An 18196-nucleotide genomic window follows, 5' to 3' on the forward strand; every position below is an offset into this window, starting at 1 on the left:
CCCAAAAGCTCCCTCTGCTCCAACGCCACTGCCCAGCAGTCCTCTCATCCTTGGAGACTGCTGTATTCACAGGGCTGAATTTTAACCATCCCTTTTCCTCACAAACCAGGGACCTTAACAAACATTGCCCTATGCCTAAGCACTGCTGCAAGAGCAACACGGAGTTTCACGACAGGAATCCCCTGTTGTTGCAAGAACAAATCCCTGGTGATGCTCTTCCTGCCACCAGCCCTCCCCATGTCCTACATTTATGGCTTTTGGTCTTTCATGACAGGTGTTCCAGGTTCCTGAGGGTCCACTGAATCTCTCAGTGGTGGACTGACCTGTCTCCAATGCTTTCCAGGACCCCACTGCACAAATGGGATTCCATGACTCGGATCCAGATGCTGGTCATCCCAGAATCCCTACCTGCACACAGTGAGTGAAGCCAGACACCATCACTGAAAGGTCTTCTCTAATATCAAGACTTTGAGGTTTTTTCTTAATCTAAAGAATAAACAGTGAAGAACAGGTAACCAAAACCAGATTTACCAGTAGCTGGGTAGAGGAACAGAGAGAACTGCCAGGCTCCACTCCATCTCTCATGTGACCCCTCTCATATATGTTTTAACTCTTAGCAACTGATCTTTATAAAGGCTCCCAGGCAGGTGTCCAGGGGAGACAAAGATATTTTCTTCTCTTCTGTCCTTACAAACAATAACCCTATCTTCCTTCTAGTAAAAACTGCATGAATTTAACCCGGCACTACAGAATTCGCATCAGTTTAGAGGTAAAAGTACACATTTAATTAGCACTTTCATTTTTATTCATTTTTTCAGTTGCACCCAGCTGCACTTTGCATACAGTTAATTTCTTCTCTTACATTGTACAGTTTTTCCCACTTGTCTGGAAATTCCACCAACAGTGGGGAGAAAATCCTTCACACAAACAAATAAAATCACAAAGGCCTGAAACTTGTTTCATAGCCCTTGTGGTACCTAAGACAAATTCAGTACTTTGGATTATGATGGAAAACATCCAAGTCTGTACCAAGTTCAGAAAACAGGATGACCAAGACTTTTAAGTCTTCATAAAATGATTAACTCGTTCCAACCAGATTCCCAGGAAGATTAGTATTATGGAACTGGACATAAGTCCTTACAAAGGAACTGGAATACTTATTATCACTAATATATTAATCAGGAAAATCCCATCCATTATTTGGACAAAGGGTTTTGCAGTCCCTCCCTTCGCTGACACAGGGGCAGCGTCTCCACTGGTTTGGTTCAGGGGGCAGGGATACACTTTCCCATGCCAATAAAAGCTTTTACAAGTAAACCCTGTGAGAATGGACAGCATCAAAATTATTTTAACACTGGTATTAAACAGAGTGCTGAATTTTTGCATTTTTTTAAAGGTTGAAGATATCAGTATAAAACGGCTCAGCGTTAAAACCTTCCTGAACCAATGAATATTATCAGCCTCAAACACCACATGTTGATATGACAATCGAGATCTTCCACAGACAGATGAAATGGAATCATAGAATCAGAATGCTTTAGGTTGGAAGGGACTTTAAAGTCCATCTCATTGTACCTTCCACTATCCCAGGTTGCTCCAAGCCCCGTCCAACCTGGCCTTGGACACTCCTAGGGATGGGGCAGCCACAGCTTCTCTGGGCAACCTGTGCCAGGGCCTCCCCACCTTCACAGGGAAGCACTTCTTCCTTCAGGAAGAATAGGCCAGGAGTTTTTAAATAGGTCAGGATCTTTTAAAAGTATTTTTAAGTACAAAAGTTTTTAACACATTCCTAAGGAGAAGCCGAGTAGTCAGTAAAATAACCTAAAAAAAACCCCCAAAGCATCGGGTTTGGGAAGTGAAACCTGAGCTTGATATAGAAATTACTGAGCTAGGGTGCCATGTTAGCTCTGCTGAGAAAGGCTTGACCCACATCTGCTCCAGCACATGCCCTGAACTGTAGGGACCAATACTGCTCTATCATAAAACAAACCTCTAGTCACACTGCTATGTTTAAATTGCATTCTCTGGTATTTGTTGCCTTAGGAATATATTTAATAGCAAATAAAGAGATTGAGGAAGAAAATTAAGTAGATGTTGTTAATATTATTGGAGGTACTTAAATGAATTCTTTCAGATCAGGTTTGCAAAGGAGGTGGATCATCAAGTGTTGACAAAGGAAAAGGATCAGCACAGGGTTCCAGCATCATGTTCAAACACCCTGCAATCCAAAAATCAGGGAAGTCACCAGGCAGCCTGCAACAATCTATTCAGGGTAAAGTAGCTTAATGGTTTTTTTTAAACCCCCTGCATAAAAATCCCATCTCAAAATATGCATGTATATGGAGAATCTTGCATATAGAAGAAAATAGGAGTTGATCTGCAACAATCCAAGAGAAAACATAAAGGAAGAAATCAAGAAATACAGAGGACTTGGAAACTCCAAGTCCACTCTCCATAACACGTATGGGACAAGTAAATACCAAACATACATCCCAGGCATTAATGGTGTAATCCCACCCTAAATTTTATTCCCGTCTCCACATGATTTCCATCAAATAATTACCCAATTTCTCTGTGTTGCAACTGTGTGGAGTTATATGAAATGTTTCTCCACAACCAGCCTCTTTCCAGAGGGAAACACATGACAAAGTGCTATGGGAAATTTCTCATCCTATTTTGGCCCCTGATAGTTTGCACAAAGAAAACCAAAACCCAAACCCTTGAGGTTTCCCTCCCCCCATCTTTCACTTCCCAGCTCAGTTGACACTCAAGAGGTTTCTCTGCCATCCTTTTGACTATCTCTTAGGGATACAAACGTGTCCCAGGTTTCCCATATCTGACTTCATTTAGACTGAATCAGCTCAAAAGAGCAAAGAAAACAACTCTCAAAAGTAATTTCTGAATTGATGTCTGGGTTACATGACCTAAGTGCTATTCCAGAGATTTGTGACCATGAACACACTGTAATTCATTTAACTTGCATTTACTGTTCAGATTTGTTTTATAATGGGAAAGGCCCAATCCATGGAGCAATTTCACCTCTCCCAACACTTTACTGTTCCTATTCCACACTACTAGAGAAACCCTAAACCAAAGTAACAGCTGCCAGTTTGCAAACCAAAAATATAATGAATAAGGTCATGATGCTTCCCTAAATCCTTTTGAACTGTGCAAAGAAACATGGAAAAAGACTTGGAGAGAAAATGGAGAGAAAAAGTGGAATCTGAATGATGATTCAATAACCAGTGCAAGAGATAAATGGGCATGAGGTGTTGAGAAGAGCATTTGCTTTTCCTGAAGCAACTCCTGCTTGAGGCATTTTACACAACCATGTGTGTTTAACTGAAACTTTTAGATTAGTGGTCCAAAAAATACAGAAGTCTGACCTTATCTCTACCTTATAAAAGAGATAATTTCATCTTTGCATATTATAAACACATCATTCCAATTCTCCATTGTAGTGCAAAGAGAGGATTAATAAAAGAGGGATACTGTAATCCTTGACAGTTCCAAATAAATTCAGATCATCCAGTTAGCACCTGTATTCCTTACGGTCTCAATTCCAAGGTGATCCCATGAGGATAACTTCCACAGCTCTAATGCAAAGCTCCTCATGATTATTCCAATAAGAAATTTAACGTGCAGTTAAACCATGCAAGGCCATTTGGTGTAACTTCTCCTCAAGTTGAGAGCAGTGTTCAATGCCATCCATACACACACACACTCTTCAACATCCAATAGAAATATGAGCCAGGTGTTTTTCACCTCCCTCCCTAAAAATGATTTAAGGGCCATCACATACATTGCAAATAAACAAGGTTAACGGCCACCAGTGTTGCATTTCATTTTGAGGTGCCTGTAGAGCACAGGAGAGTTGTGATTATCTTATTAGGAATCTTTTTTTTTTTTTTAAATAAATTCTTGTCCTAAGCCCAGCAGATCTGCAGCAAACACCAAAATCAGCTTCTTTTGCATGCTCACCCAGTATTGTTCCTAACAGTTGAAAGAACAAATGAATCGCTTTTATTGCTAAATTAAGCACCCATATTACAGACTATATGGAATATATAAAGTTGCAAGTGACTCAGTAACTACACTGATGATTTACCCTTCTGCTACAGGCTGCTTTTAAATGGATCACAAGTTTTGCTCAGAGTTACTCTCCAGCTCCAGCTGGGTGGCAGGAAGGGAATTGCTCTGAAGGCAGGATGGCTGGTGAGGGCTGGGGGCATAGCAGATCACAGAGTGAAGAGAGGCCAGGGATAAGAGCTGATGGAGAGCAATGGGAGGCTTCAAATCCTTATTTCAACAAGCTGTTGGATCTCCTACTTACTGCAGTATATATTTTACATGCCTTTATTTGTAAGGCAAAAAACCTGCCACCCTTTGTTATGCCTTGGGCAGAAGTCTACAGCTTTTTTTTCCTTATTTGTAATGCCTACTTTTTCATATCATGCCTACTTTTCATATTATGGGGACATGACAAGAGACACAAGCCCATGATCCTGTCCCCTGGCCCCGTGCTCACCCCGAGGACACAGCAGCAGTGCTGATGCAGTAGCACCAGATCCAATGCCTGGGATACAGCTGTGTCAGCTCTTCTATTGTCAACACTCTTCCTGACCTTCTATCTCTGTTCAAAATACGACTTGGGTCCAAAAACACCTCCCCAAACAACCAGTCTTTCATGCCTCTCAGCAAACAACCTTAATTTATGCATAAACATCTCCATGGAGGTCTTTATGGTACAGCTCCCTCCTTGAATTCTTTTTTGACGCTTTAATTAAATAATACGACAATGAAATGAGCAAATATTGTTTTCTAGCCCTGTTTGCTACTCTGAGTGACTAATTACAGCTTTAAAAACACCTAAGTAAGAGCAAGCAAGGTCTGAATGTCACACTCAGGTACACAGGAATTGGAAGAGCTGAATTCCAGCTCTCCCTGTACTCACCTCCCTGAGCCCCTGGGATATGCTTCAGAGGGAGCCTTAAGTCTCTGCTTTTCAAACCTCTGTCTGGTATCCCACTGTGTGACTAAGTACTTGGCAAGCCAAATCCAAACCCAAGGGCTGCTGCCATTGAAAGCAGCTGTCAAATGGAAATTAAATTGTCCCTTGGGAATTTAATTTAAATCCCCACCACAATTTCAGTTGTCTCATCCAGCAAGACGATATAAGACTTTGCTGACTTGACAAGCCAGCAGCAAACGGGTCAAGCAAGGCTGTTTGGTGGAGTGGCTTTTCAGGAGCTACTGGAAAAGGGTCAGGCATGAAAAGCTGGAGCCTCCTTGCTTTAAGACCAAAAGGTGCATCAAGCAAGGGCAGTGCTGGTGGCTACTGGGCAAAATTACTGCAGAAATTCATCACCTCTCCTTCTTGCCCACTTGATTGGCAGAGCACTGCGTGGATGTCCTCTCGTGTTTTCAGTTCTCTGAGAGCTTTTAATCCTCATCCTGGCATTAAACTGTTTTTACCACCAACCCAGATCACCAGGAGAAAGCAAGATGTGCTTCACCTCCCCACTTCAGCCTTCCCAGCCATTCCGAAGAGCAGCACGCTCACCAGGGGCCAGCTGGGGGACTTGTGATGGCATTGTCACCTGATAAGGGGCATCGCTGCGTAATCGCTTGGAGCTTTCCAAAAACTCCCCCCGACCGCCGCTGGGGTGCTGCCAGCGTGCTCCCTTTGTACGAGCTGGCAGCTCACTAACAGAGCTATCGGCCCCGTTCTGAGCGCAAAATCACCATCAAATGCTCTCACCGAGCACACAGCGCGGGTTTCCTCCTTCCTGCGATACGCAAACATGATACATCTAAAAAGATAAGGATTAAGCACAAATCTCTCAAAGGATTGGGTTTCAAAAAACCCGACAAATGCTAAGGACCATCTGAAGCAGTAATTTGGCTTTCTAACGTGGCAAAGGATGTCTGGGCTCTGCAGGCAGGACAAGAGCATCTCTTCCCGGAGACATCCCCTCCCAACTGGTGCCGCGGCTGGAACAATGCGACGGCCGCAGAGATCCCGGGCAGGAACCGGACCGTACCTTCGTGGGTAGGCTCTGGGTCGGGTGTCAGCGAGATGTCATCCAGCTCCCGCAAGCAGAGCCATTCTCCATCCATCGACACTCGGAATTTGCAAAGATAGATGGTCTCCATGGCAGCCTGAGTGATCTTGTCTGTGGTGGGGGTTGGCATGTCGCTTTGAGGCGTCAGAGCAGACATGATGACTCAGCTGGTACAACAACAACGGGGGAAAAATAAGAACTAAAAATAAAAGCTTTCTGAAGAAGGAAATCAGAAATACCTTGCGATTAAAGGACAGATTGCTCAGGATCACAGAGGCTGCTCTGGCCTTTTCATGGATCAAGCAAGGTAAAAACGCTGCTCCTTCCCGCTCTGCTCTGCCTCCCTCCTTTCCACCGACTGCCGTCTCCAGCTATGCTAGAGGCTATCGATCCTCAGCATCCACAGAAAACCTGGCTCCGGCATCCAAGGCAGGAGGGAAAAACAGGTCCAAAATACGAAAAGAAGGGGGGGAAAGCAGCCGAAGCAAAAAGAATGGGTTCCTCTGGTGATGACCCCAGCAAAAACAAAGGACGAACGGGAGGCAGATCTCCAGGTTTGCCGAAATCCAAGTGCTGGTGCCCGTCTCCCTGCGAAGCCCGGCAGTGCTGCCGGGATTGGCTGTGCGCAGTGAGCAGGGTGGCGACCAAAATGGCTGACTAATGAACTGAGCTGGGAATCCAGGCTCATGTGATCGCCTGCAATTCCCAGGATGCTGCCGAGGCGCCGCGGATGCAGGGACGGCGATGGGGCGCTCATCAGACGGCACCCCCTCTGCGGGCTGTGCTCGTCCAGCCGGCAGCGAGCAGGACGCCCCCGGGACTACAGAGGGGCAGCGCCAGCGGTACTAAGGCACATTTGTATTCCTTACGCATCCCGGGATGCCACTACAGGAATTCAGTCGGCACCTTTGTTTTCACGGAAGGTGTGCGAGTCGCAGTTTGGGCTTTATTCGCTGTGCCACCTGCTCAAAGGGCACCTTGGAGCTCAGATTCCCCACGTGCAAAAAAGTGTTAGGATGCATTTATCATCATCTCGGGGAAACAATGAGGAAAATCATCTGGCTCTAAGCAGTTCAGTGGCTGAGGAGGAAGCTCTTTCAGCAGGGCACATGCATATAGAAGAACAATGAGGGAGAACACCACGAACACAGCTGTGTGACCCAATCTTACGCTTTAAAAACCTCACCTGAGAATTGGTGCTGCTCAGGTGAGGCTGATGAAGCAATATTAGCTCTCAGGAGACAAAGAAACATGCTTTCAACCTCTCAAGAATAATATGACAGCACTGCATTGCCTGGTCCTTTCTCAGTTGTCCGAACCTCCTCTGTATCCACATCCCCCACTGCCCTGATTTCAGAGGACAAGTGCTCCCAGGTCACCAGACAGCCTTCTCATTCCTACACTGAGGTCACTATTGCTTCACTACCCACTTCAACTACCTTATCAGGCCCCAATACATTCCCTTATCTGACTTCGTTCCTTAGTGGCTCCAGTCTATTTGAGGAGAGCAGATGCACAGCATCCACCTGAAATGGATGGGCAGTCAGCCTTGGAGCAGGCTGTCACCAGAACTGTATATTGGTGAGAACACATGACTGATACACAGGATGTGCATCTGTTTCCTAGGGATGTGAAACACCAGAACAGGTCACTGGATGCACAGTTCAGCACAGCAACGTATGCAGCTTTTGGAAAAAGCACCCACTATGTAAAACCCTCATAAGACTGGAAAAAAGGGTGAAGAGCTGCTATTTCTGACAGACAAGAGGAAGCAGTTGCTTTCCGTGAACGCTTCCTGCCTGGTGCAGCACATTTTGACTCAGCATCTCTTTCCCCATTGGGCCAAACCCAAGCAGGCATCACACAGCCTGTTTTTACAGCCATGCCAAGGGGAATTATTTCACCACCGAGTTACTATTGTTCCTTCTCCCCAAGAGAACAGAGTTTACAAACTGTGCTGAACGTCTTAACTCATGTATTTACACACCCTTTCATCAGTGAGAGCCTCATTCACATTGCACCACTCCCAGCTTTAAACCCAGACAAAGTGGCCATGCACCACCAGCTACAGAACAGCTGCTTGCCCTGGGTAACCTTTGGAAAGGGTCCACACAAGCAGCACAGGGGCAAAATAAACCCTTTAGAACTCACAAAGCACAGATGCTATTGCTCAAGCTATTATCCAACAGAGCTCATTATCAGACAGTTTAATTTCTTTGCTTTGAAGGCATTAGAAACACAAACAGCATTGGGTGTAACCCTGCAGCTCCCATCTCACAATCCCGGTCTTCAGCTGAACTCAGCTGGTAAGCCACCCCCACACCAGGATCACAGGGCAGGTCTGCTAAAAAAAAAAAAATCAGTAACTGTTCAACTTTCACTGGTTTGCTTTTAACATGAAGAAATAACGGAAGCCAGTCTGTCCCTTCCAGCTCAGTTCTATTTTCAGGCTCCTTTAGGCAATGATCCTGCTGCAAATACTCCATAGGGGCATTTAAAGTACTTGGAAAATGTTTTTCATCTTTGATTATAAAACAAACACACACAAAAAAAACAAACAAAGAGGAACTGACTTATTGACTTGTGACCTTTTTATCATCACCCACAAGAGAAACCTTTCCCTATCCCCATCCTGCGTCTCAAAGTTATAGACCAACAGAACCTTTAAGAAACAGAATAAAGGTATCAAATATTTGTGTTTTCATAAAGCCTTTCATAAAACTACCGGCAACTCAAGGGTACCTGATAAGGCTCCATAAGGGTTCAAGGATGGCCGATGGACAGAAATAATAGAGGGATAAATGCAGAGGAGAAGTTTTTCAGGATGAATCACTTTCTCCATCTCAAACCAGTCAGACAGCCTTGACTGGTCCTACGACCCCTCCTGTGAGCCACACTTTGGCACAAGCCCTTAGAGGCTTTGGCCAGATTGCAAAACAAGGCAGGTTTTTGCCAAAATGTTTATAAGATTAAGGAATTACCAACTGACTGCCTTGGAATTTTTAAGACTAACCACCTGAAAGCAAAGCACTTGGTCAGCCACCAGTATTTGAGAGCTCAACTGTACTGGCAAGTATTCACAAGTTGAATAAATTAGAATAATCTAAGCAAAGAAACCCAAACTAATTCCCAAACCACCTTTTGGACTCCAGGGAGCATCTCCGAGTGTACTTTTACTACCAGAGCCTGCAAGCAAGCTGAGTTTCCATCATTAGGAGAAAGCTTTGCCTCCCTCAGTGTGTAGAGATCGTAAAGCAGAAAGGACAAAGCCACCTCTGACACAGAATGTCATCTAATAAAATAAAATAAGCAACACAGCATCTACATTGCAAAGCCTGTTTCTGGCTCCTCTGCCACACAGATATGCACATTACCTCAAATACCAGCTCCTTTGAACCCTGCAACCTCAAACAGGAGTGGGGAACACAAAGTTTAACAACCAAAAAAACAGTGACACAATTTCTTAATTACTAAGTGACAAAGTGGGTTCTGTTTACCTACTGTGAAATACAGAGATACTATTAAAGGATTCAAGTAACTCCCATAACTTCCCAAAAATGGGAAGAAAAGGTCTACTTGAAGTATCATGGTATTGTATAGGCTTTCAGTGGGAGAAAGGAATGGTTTTGACTTTGTTTTAGGTCTGGGGTTTTTTTTAGACAGCCTAATCAATTTGCTTTTACTGTATTTAAGAAGTATTTTAAGGTTTTACTGCAGCTCAGCACATTTAAGGAGCAATCTTCTTGCTCCTTCTGTCTGTCTGAAACAAACAAGCAGGTGCTGCTGGCCTGAAAAGCTTTTGCCCTCTCCTTCCCTAAGCAGCTGTGGCCTTCACCTGATGATTGGAATCAGGTGAGAATCAGAGAGAACAGTTTAACGATTGTGTTTTAACAGGAAAAAAAATACTTGAAATAAACCTCCAAAATACTGTGAAACATTGGCTTTTTGGTGTCTTGGCCACTACCTCACTGTAACACATAAGACTTCGCAGCAGAACCCACTGCTCCTGCTGCTCCTCTGTGATGAGCAAATGAAAACTGCTTTAGAGATGGGAGAACTGGGAAAAACCAAAACAAGAAAGAACAAGAGATGATGAAAACAAGATTTAAAGACAGAGTTGGCCCCAGGAGAAACAGAGCTCAACACACCAAATAGATGATGATCCCTGTTCCCTTCAGACACTGCAATCACAGCATCACAACCACAGAGTATTCCCAGTTGGAAAGGACCCACATCAGCCAGTCCCTGAGCAGACCGTGACACAAGACATTGCACAGGCAGCTGTCACCTCCACGGCTCAAAAGAACAAAGGAACTTCAATATGCATTTTATAAAGGTTTTTCACAAAGCCTGCACCAACAGGCACCACAGAGTAAGGCTGACACAGGATAAAGCACTGCTCAACCACTGAGCCTCTCCACTCCTTGTGAGCAAACGCTCAGTGATGCTCTGGTTTCTCCACATCTACACAGCAGCCTTCTTACAACCAAGTTTGACCAGCTCTGAATATTGTTCTTCAAGTCTTCTTTTCCATCAGAAATAGCTCAAGCCCTTGCATGCACATCACACGGTTTACTGGGGATAAAGATCTCCTGATTAGGAAAAAATTACAAGGAAAAAAAGGAGGTTTTGACAGGGAGCTGTCAGTTCCAACAACAATTTACCACAGAGGGACTTCGGACTGTGAACAAAAGTTGGCACTCACAGACAGTCCTTCGTGGAGCTCAGAGCAAAGTCAGGGCATTCCATCTCCTCTTGGCATTATAAGCATGGACTTCTTACCTCAGTGGTTACATTACTCTGCTGAGTAATGCCTTTCAGTACATCAGCTTCCCAAGGAGAAACAAACAAATACCTACTCCAAAAATATCAGCTCCTGTGTGAGTGAACACTTACCTGGGACAGGAGGTGGCAAAGCAAAGGCCAAAAGCTCAGTCACACACACTCTGGCCCCAGCCCAGAGGATGAAGCAGCTGGCTATTTTCAGAAAGGATGAAAAAGGGAAGATGGAAGATCTCTTCTACACGAACTCATGAGTGTAGTTTTTATTTTAATTTTAAAGCACAACCAACTACTTCACAGTACTCCAGCTTACCCAAATACACCACAAGAACATCACAAAGAAATCTTACAAAGCAGAAAACTATTTGCCACCCAACACACCCCACACAGCGAAGCACTTCAGTCTGCTCACGTCTCCAGCGTGCTGTGCCTTTGCCTCGGATTTGTTCTCCCTGCCAGCACCAGGAGGGAGCCCGAGCGGGGGTTCCCCAGCCCCTAACTCCATCCCGAGTCCAGGACAGCCTGTTTGATTTCAGAGGCCGGCACGAATTCTCCCAAAGGGTGCAGGAAGGACTCTCAGGAGGGCTGGTTTTGCTGACCTGCTGGGCCAGCACGGCTCACACACACACACACACAAACCACCTCCTTCCGAGCTCTCACTGTCCCTTCTCCGGCCAGTCCACGCCCGCTGCCCTTCCCTGCCGCCGGGGAGCAGCCAGGCCCCCCCAAACCCTGCGGCTCCCTGCGGGGCAGGGGCACCTTTCGGGCGGACGCCTTCATCGCCGCGGGAGCCGCGCCCTCCGCGCCCGGAGCGCTCCGAGCAGGAGCATCCTCGGAGCGGCGCTCAGGGACCCCGCCGCCGCCCAGCCGGCCCCGCCCCGCGGAGCCCCCGGCGCGGGGAGCCCGCCGTACTCACGGGCTCCGTCCGGCCCCGGGTAGCTCAGCACCAGCACGGGGCAGCCCGCCCCGCGCGGGGCGCCGGGGGTCTCCAGAGCGCGGGCGGCGGCCGCCGGCGCCGCCTCCATGGCCGGGGTACAGCAGGAAGAACGGCGGCGAGGAAGGGCGCGCCTCTCCTCCTCCTCCGCTGCGCCGCCGCCGCCGCGCTCCCCGGGCTCGCGCCGCTCCATGCCGCGGCAGCTCCGCTCACGGCCCCTCCGGCAAACTTTCGGGGCGGCGGCAGCCTGCCCGCTCCGCCTCCGCCATCGCCGCCCGCTCCCCCGCCCCGGGCGGGGGCGCCGCGCCGCCGCCATCCTCCCCCCCGGGCCGGGATGCTCTCCGGGAGCGGCTCTGCCCGGCGCGGGGGGAGCGCGGGGTGACACAGACACCGACAGCGAGATCCCGAGGGGCTCTTACCCGAGAAGCGAAGCCATTGCACCGTGTGCTGCCTCCCCCCGGCACGGACAGCGGCGTTCTCTGATCCTGGGACAAAAGGCGACAATACAAAGTCCAAGTGTATTGCTTAACATTAAAACTGTGAAATACATTGTCTTTCAGAAGACAGGGATAAACACAGGGCACTTAATGTGGAGGGTAGTGTTGTCAGCAGGCAGGCAGCACATAAATCTGCCAGTTTTAAAGAAGACCTTCGGTGCACTCAGGTTAAGCTGAAACACGGGGCTGCTTTCTTTTCCAATCTCACATTAAAACTACAAAAGCAAAGCTGTAAAGGCAACTGATTTCTGGAGGCTGATTTTTCAGCGCTGCCCCAAGTCATGCAACATGCTGCAACTAATTCAACAGATGCTTTAATCCATTTTACCAATCTCACAGCTGAAGGTTTGAATTTCTACTTGCTAATGAGAGTAAAGCCATGTCCATCCAAACTGTGTCTGATGGGGTATTATGGAACACAACTAGGAAAGCATTAACAAAACTTAAGGCAGCAGCAGGTATATTTCCACGTGAGATAGTCAATATATTTTCTTTCTGTGATACAGAAAGCATTGTCCCCCCTCTGCCATTGTGCTCTGTACAAAGACAAAAGAGCAGCTCATACCCTAGAGCTTCCTACGCTCTGCCTATGTCATTTTAAATATGAATCACTTCCATGCAAGTGCAGGCAGGACTGACTATCCCTTGGATCACCCTGCTCCAGATGAGCAGGTGCAGAGGACCTGGGGCAGGTACCTCCGTGGCTGTGGGGGCAATTGAGGTGAGGCAGAGCAGTTACCTGAGGTGAGTCCCAACCAGCATTAGGGGCTGCTGAGGCCAACAGTCCTCTCCAAGCAGCACCCTGGCCAGGACAAGTGCCATCCCACAGCTGAAGCTTGTCCTTGGCAGTGTCAGCACCTTCTCCAGAAACTGTGCTGGAAAAGGAAAAAAGCAGCATTAACTTGGCTCCACTTCTTGCTTCTTTTCCTGATCGTTATCTATGATCCTTCCCTGATTTTACATGTGTGCATTTTCATTGGGATTTTCAAACCTGTTTGCCACCCGGGATTTCCCTTTGGCACAAGTATTTCTTAAAACAGCAGCAGCGTCCCCCCTCCCATGGGGTTAATAATCCTGGCCTTCCCATGATCGCTGATACATAAAACCATCCAGGAACGATATAGATGGCTTTGTCCAATCTCTGAACTAACCAAGCGGACATAATGCCCAGTTAATCTTCATTAAAGTGGGAGCCATGCTGTGCCATCTGCTGGCAGCCAGCACCGGGCAGCTGACACGCCGCATTCCCTCCGGCCTCCAGCCTTAATCCCAGTATTTCTGGGGAGCGTGTCCGTAATGGCACGCTAATTGGTTATTTCCCTCATTTACTGCTCACATGGAAGTTGCCAGAGTTTTGCTTGCCAGCTGCCTGGAGCTTTCCAAGGAAGCAGAGAGCCAGATCCATCAAAGACCCTGAGTGAGCCCTTCATTTTTGTACCAAGTGTGAAACATGCACGAGCAGGTGCTGTAGTAATGAGATCAGGGAGCACCTCTGCTGGATATTTTCCACATCCCATGTGATGCCTGTTACACAACACCATTCCTCGCCCGAAAAAGCACCTAAGCTGCTTTTTTTTTCCAGCACCTTACCTCTTACTGACCTCTTGGCAAAGTGTCCAGAGCCTAGCTCAGTGTTATCAGTGGCAGCCTCCATCATAGTCCCAGTTCCCAGTGGGAAAAGCTCTAGTTCCCTCCTCAGCAGGACTGGGACCCTTCTCCCTGGGAAAGAGCAGCCAACACTGTTTATTGCTGCCAGAATAAGGGCAGATGAGTGAGCACAGGTGAAGGACATTTATCCCCACAGCTCAAAGGTTACACATCTCACCTCTGGCCATCACGGTACAGAGAGCACTGCTCTAACCAGAAGATTTGTTCAGTCCATCTGGACATAGAAGGACTGATCCCATCTGTCTAGCTTAAGCTTACTAACCACCAGCCTTGAAAATTACCAAAATATTCCTGAGACAGCAATGAACAGCATGTTCCTGCCAGGAACAGGCCTGGGCTATAAAGCTTTATATCAGAACCCTACAGAAGCACATTGCACTCACAGAGGATGAGCAGAGCACCTGCATGTTTGAATTACAGCACCTGGCCTGGCACAGGGTCAGGTACACACACTCACATCTTGGCTTCCCCCAAGAACATCATACAGACAGAAAACCCTCCCCATGATATGCACTGACCTTTCTTGGCAATTACTCCCCTTAATTTCATATGGGAAACTAACACCTTTCAGATGGTACTGGCAAGCAAATCAAGGCATGGGCTCCCCAGACCTGTTCCAGACCCAGTACAGGTGTTGCCTGAGACAATTTTTGTTAAACTTAAGAAAAATTAATCACTTTTTCCTCCTTTACAGCCTGGGCTGGAAATGGCCACTCACAGTCAGCTCCTGGCAAGAACTTGACATGGGGTTAATATGCATTTACCCACTAGAAGGCATGGAGTTATTCCAAACATCCTGAAAGTTTACTTGGCAGCTGAAGACATCACATCTTACCCACTTGTCCTGCAGCAATGCTACTTAGTCCTGTAGCAGCAGACAACAGTCAGCATTTATCATAGGTGAACTTAATGTGTTATCACAGACAGATAGGTAGGAGATACAGACAAGTCCTTGCTTGGCTTCTCACTGCACTCAGGAGGGGAAACACTATTGTAGACCACATGGGATTAAGTAATTTAAGACAACCTAAAAGTAGTGCTTGTACATTTAAGAACTAACAAAGGAGTTAATTAAAATAATTAAATACCATAACCACATCTCTCCTTCTGCAGCTCAACACAGGAACAGGATTGACCAGAACACAACAGCAAAAAGGAGAAGAGAGTGAGAGCTGCTGAGCCCCCTTCTCAAGCCACCCTCAGGAGATCCATCCATCCCATCCCATCTCCCCACCAATCTCACATGGCCCATTTCACTCCCTTTGCTTGACACATCGCTTGCAACCTCTCAAGGTTCCCTGTTTATGGAAACAGGACAGCACCACAACAGAGGAAAATACCTTAACACATGGGCAAGTGTGCAAAGTGCCCTGTGGCACTTGGAGATGGCACCTTCTGAAAAAAAAAAAACAAACCAAAAACCAAGTACCACCCCACCCCCAACTTCCTTAAGAATAAAATTCACAACATCCTTTACAAAACTTTTATTGGATTCAGGACTGCTACTGGCAGCTCTTATAGAAAAGTGAGTGTCACTTGAGCTTCCTGCTCTTCTTGACGCCGGCGCGGATGCCGGACAGCTCCCCGGCGTATCTGTGCAGCTCCCTGCGCACCTCCCGCACCTGCCCCTTGCGGCGGATCTTGGCACGACGGAACTTCTCCCGGTGCTTCACCCTGGGGTTGCGATCAATCTTCCTCCTTTTGGGCGTGAGGCCTTTGTTCTTGATCATCTGGTAGGTCACCCCCCTCTTTTTACTGGGATCCTCTGCTTCCGACACCGCTTCTTCTCCAAGCACGTCTTCATCTCCAGGTCTCTTCCTCTTGAGTGCCAGCTTCTCTTCCATCATCTTGTAGTATTTTAGGGCAGCCTCCTCATCCAGCTCCGACTCACTCGACGACTCAGAAGCAGCAGCAGCCTGGCCATTAGCAAGTGCAGAGGCCTGTTTTGATTTGTTTTTCTTGCCATCCATGGTGAGAAACACTGCAAACTTGTTTTCCTTCCGTAACCTCTCTTCCTTCTTGTCATAGTAGCTCCTCAGAAGCACACGGACCTGCGGGGATAACTTCTGGTCTATGACAGCAAGGTCATTGATGATATTTCTGTAAGCCCCCAGCCGTTCGATGATGGGGTGACTATGAACCGGCACCCTCTTGGACTTCAAAACCAGATAGAAGCTGATATTAGCACAGTAGTTCAGGTACAGATGATACTTGGTCTGCAAATAGCGACTGCCCTTCCCTTGGGGGATAGTGCCGTCTTTGACCATCTGCAGCAGTGGGTGCAGCTCATCCTTGATTTCCATAAGCTTCACTTCCAAGTCCTCCATCAGCTGCAGGAGCTCAGGGGACTCCTGCTTCAGCAGCTTCAGCTGCTCCTTCTTGGAAAGGGCCTGCAGATTCTTGTCAATCTTCTGCCCCGTGCTATCGTGGGTTTTGCGCTGCTCAGCCAGGTAGCCCTGAATCATATCCAGCCCGTAGTCATCCTCCCCCAAGTCCTGCACTAACCGCCTCTGGATCACCTGAGCCTCCTGCTCCTCTTCCTCCTCCTCAGCATCGATCTCCTGCTGGCTCCGCTTGCCCTTGGCCTGGGCATCACTCCCGTAGTCCGTGTCATAGTAAAGCTGCTTCCGCTGGCCCCAGGAGAGCTCGTGGGGGAGCTTGGTGTCCGGTCGCTTCTCCTCCAAGTCGCTTTCCATGGACAGGTCCCCATCTTCATCCTCAACCTCATTTTCCTCGTCCTCGCCTTTCCCATCCTCATCTTCCTCCGCGTCTCCATCCTCATCCTCCTCTGCGCTGTGGTCCACGAAGAGATCCAACCCCTGCTTCTCCTCCTCCTCCTCTTCTTCTTCCTCCTCGCTGTCCTCCTCGGGCAGCTGCAGCCCCAGCACCTCCTCCTCCTCCTCCTCCTCGTCGCCGCTGTCCCCGGCCTCCTCGCCGCTGTCCAGGGCTGCCATCACGGCTCGGAACTGCGCCTCGTGGAACTGCTCCACGTCCGTCCGCCACTCCTCGGGGCCGCGCTGCCGCCGGGCAGCCTCGTCCAGCCCAATGGTCGTGCTCCGGGGACTGTGCGCCGGCGGCCGCAGGACGGTGCCGCGCCGCGGTCGCACTGGCTCCCGCGGCTTCCTCCGGCTCCTCCACACCGCCCCTTCCGCTTCCACCGCTCTCCTTCCGCTGCTCCGCCCGGCAGCTCAGCCCGGCCCCTTCCCGTTCCTGGTGCCGAGCGGGATCGGCCCCACGCCCACCAGGAGGTGGTGATAACCCCCGCAGCCCCCGGGGAGGGGGTTCCGGCCGTGGCAGCTCTCCGCAATCGGTGATGCCACGTGGAAAAAGAGGGGGGGAAATAGCCTTTTTTTCCTCCTCGGGGTTTTTTCTTCCCCTAAAAGCACAGCCCCGTACCGTTGCTGTCTGTGTGGTCATCTTGCACGAGGGGGAAAAACACACATGGAAAATACACCTGACACCTGAATCCACCTCTGCACTCCTTAGACCCATCCTTGTATGCAAATAGATCCATGCGTCCCAGTCAAGGAGCAATTCTGCTTTTTCAACACCCGAGGACCCCACATCGGGAGGGTTTTTAAGGCAATCTCTACTTATCCACCTTTGAATTCTCATCCTGTGTTTGTGTGTACCTGTCATCCATCTCAGAGCACCCAGCCTAGCCTCCCAGCTTTCCCAAGGGAAAAATCATGTTATTACTCAGCCACATGGAAACAGTCTACTTTGGAAAAGTACAGGCAGCCCTTCCAGAAGAGCAGCCGGAATCACATTAGTGTATTCCGAGCTCAGAAACCCAGAACCTGATAAATTAAGCACCCCCCACGTCCCAGCAATAGCAGTTCTGTGTTCAGGAAGTGCAGGTGCTTTTTTTCTCACCACAGAACAGGTGCAGTTATATTTATAAATGCTCCTGTCCACCTCTCCATGGAAAAAAAAAATATGTCAAGCAAATGTTCAAATTAACAGAGTGGTGTGCAAAACTTGACTCACTTTTAGGTGATTCATTTGGATTCTGGTCGATCTGATGGCAGACAGGTCTCATTTGTAACTCCTCTCCACACGGTTACCTCTGGGTCAACACTTTCTTGCACAAAGGCAGGTTTTCCCTCAGCTGCCTTTTACAAACCTGTCCCTGCTGGTTTTCAGCCATCACCTCCCTGAATACAGACCTGTAGAAGAAAGAGCAACAAGTATAAGTTGGGTTTGGTATCACTTAATTTGTTAGCCACTCCTCAGGGGAAGTTCTCACT

The 18196-nt window shown here is 48.0% G+C and overlaps 2 protein-coding genes across 10 annotated transcripts in view; both read right to left on the reverse strand.

The window, feature by feature from the left end:
- Positions 1–13153, reverse strand: part of RUFY3 (RUN and FYVE domain containing 3) — a 31403-nt gene extending 18250 nt beyond the window's left edge. For 3 of the 9 annotated variants that reach the window (XM_018089021.3, XM_018089022.2, XM_018089030.2), the window contains exon 1: positions 6045–6222. In XM_018089021.3, coding sequence (XP_017944510.1) covers positions 6045–6222 — 178 coding nt within the window. Of the gene's footprint in view, positions 1–6044; positions 6736–11763; positions 11825–12200; positions 12267–13017 lie in introns of those variants that run through there. The other 6 variants (XM_018089024.3, XM_018089027.3, XM_018089026.3 and 3 more) reach the window with 6 other exon arrangements.
- Positions 13154–15420: 2267 nt separating this feature from the next.
- On the reverse strand, positions 15421–17008 carry UTP3 (UTP3 small subunit processome component). Its single transcript, XM_008924646.3, has one exon. The coding sequence runs from the start codon at positions 16898–16900 to the stop codon at positions 15479–15481; it is 1422 nt and encodes a 473-aa protein (XP_008922894.2). The 5' UTR covers positions 16901–17008; the 3' UTR covers positions 15421–15478.
- Positions 17009–18196: the final 1188 nt, after the last annotated feature.

This window comes from Manacus vitellinus, unplaced genomic scaffold (genome assembly GCF_001715985.3).
Source record: "Manacus vitellinus isolate BGI_N305 unplaced genomic scaffold, ASM171598v3 scaffold_112_pilon, whole genome shotgun sequence".
NCBI classification, from domain to species: Eukaryota; Metazoa; Chordata; class Aves; order Passeriformes; family Pipridae; genus Manacus; species Manacus vitellinus.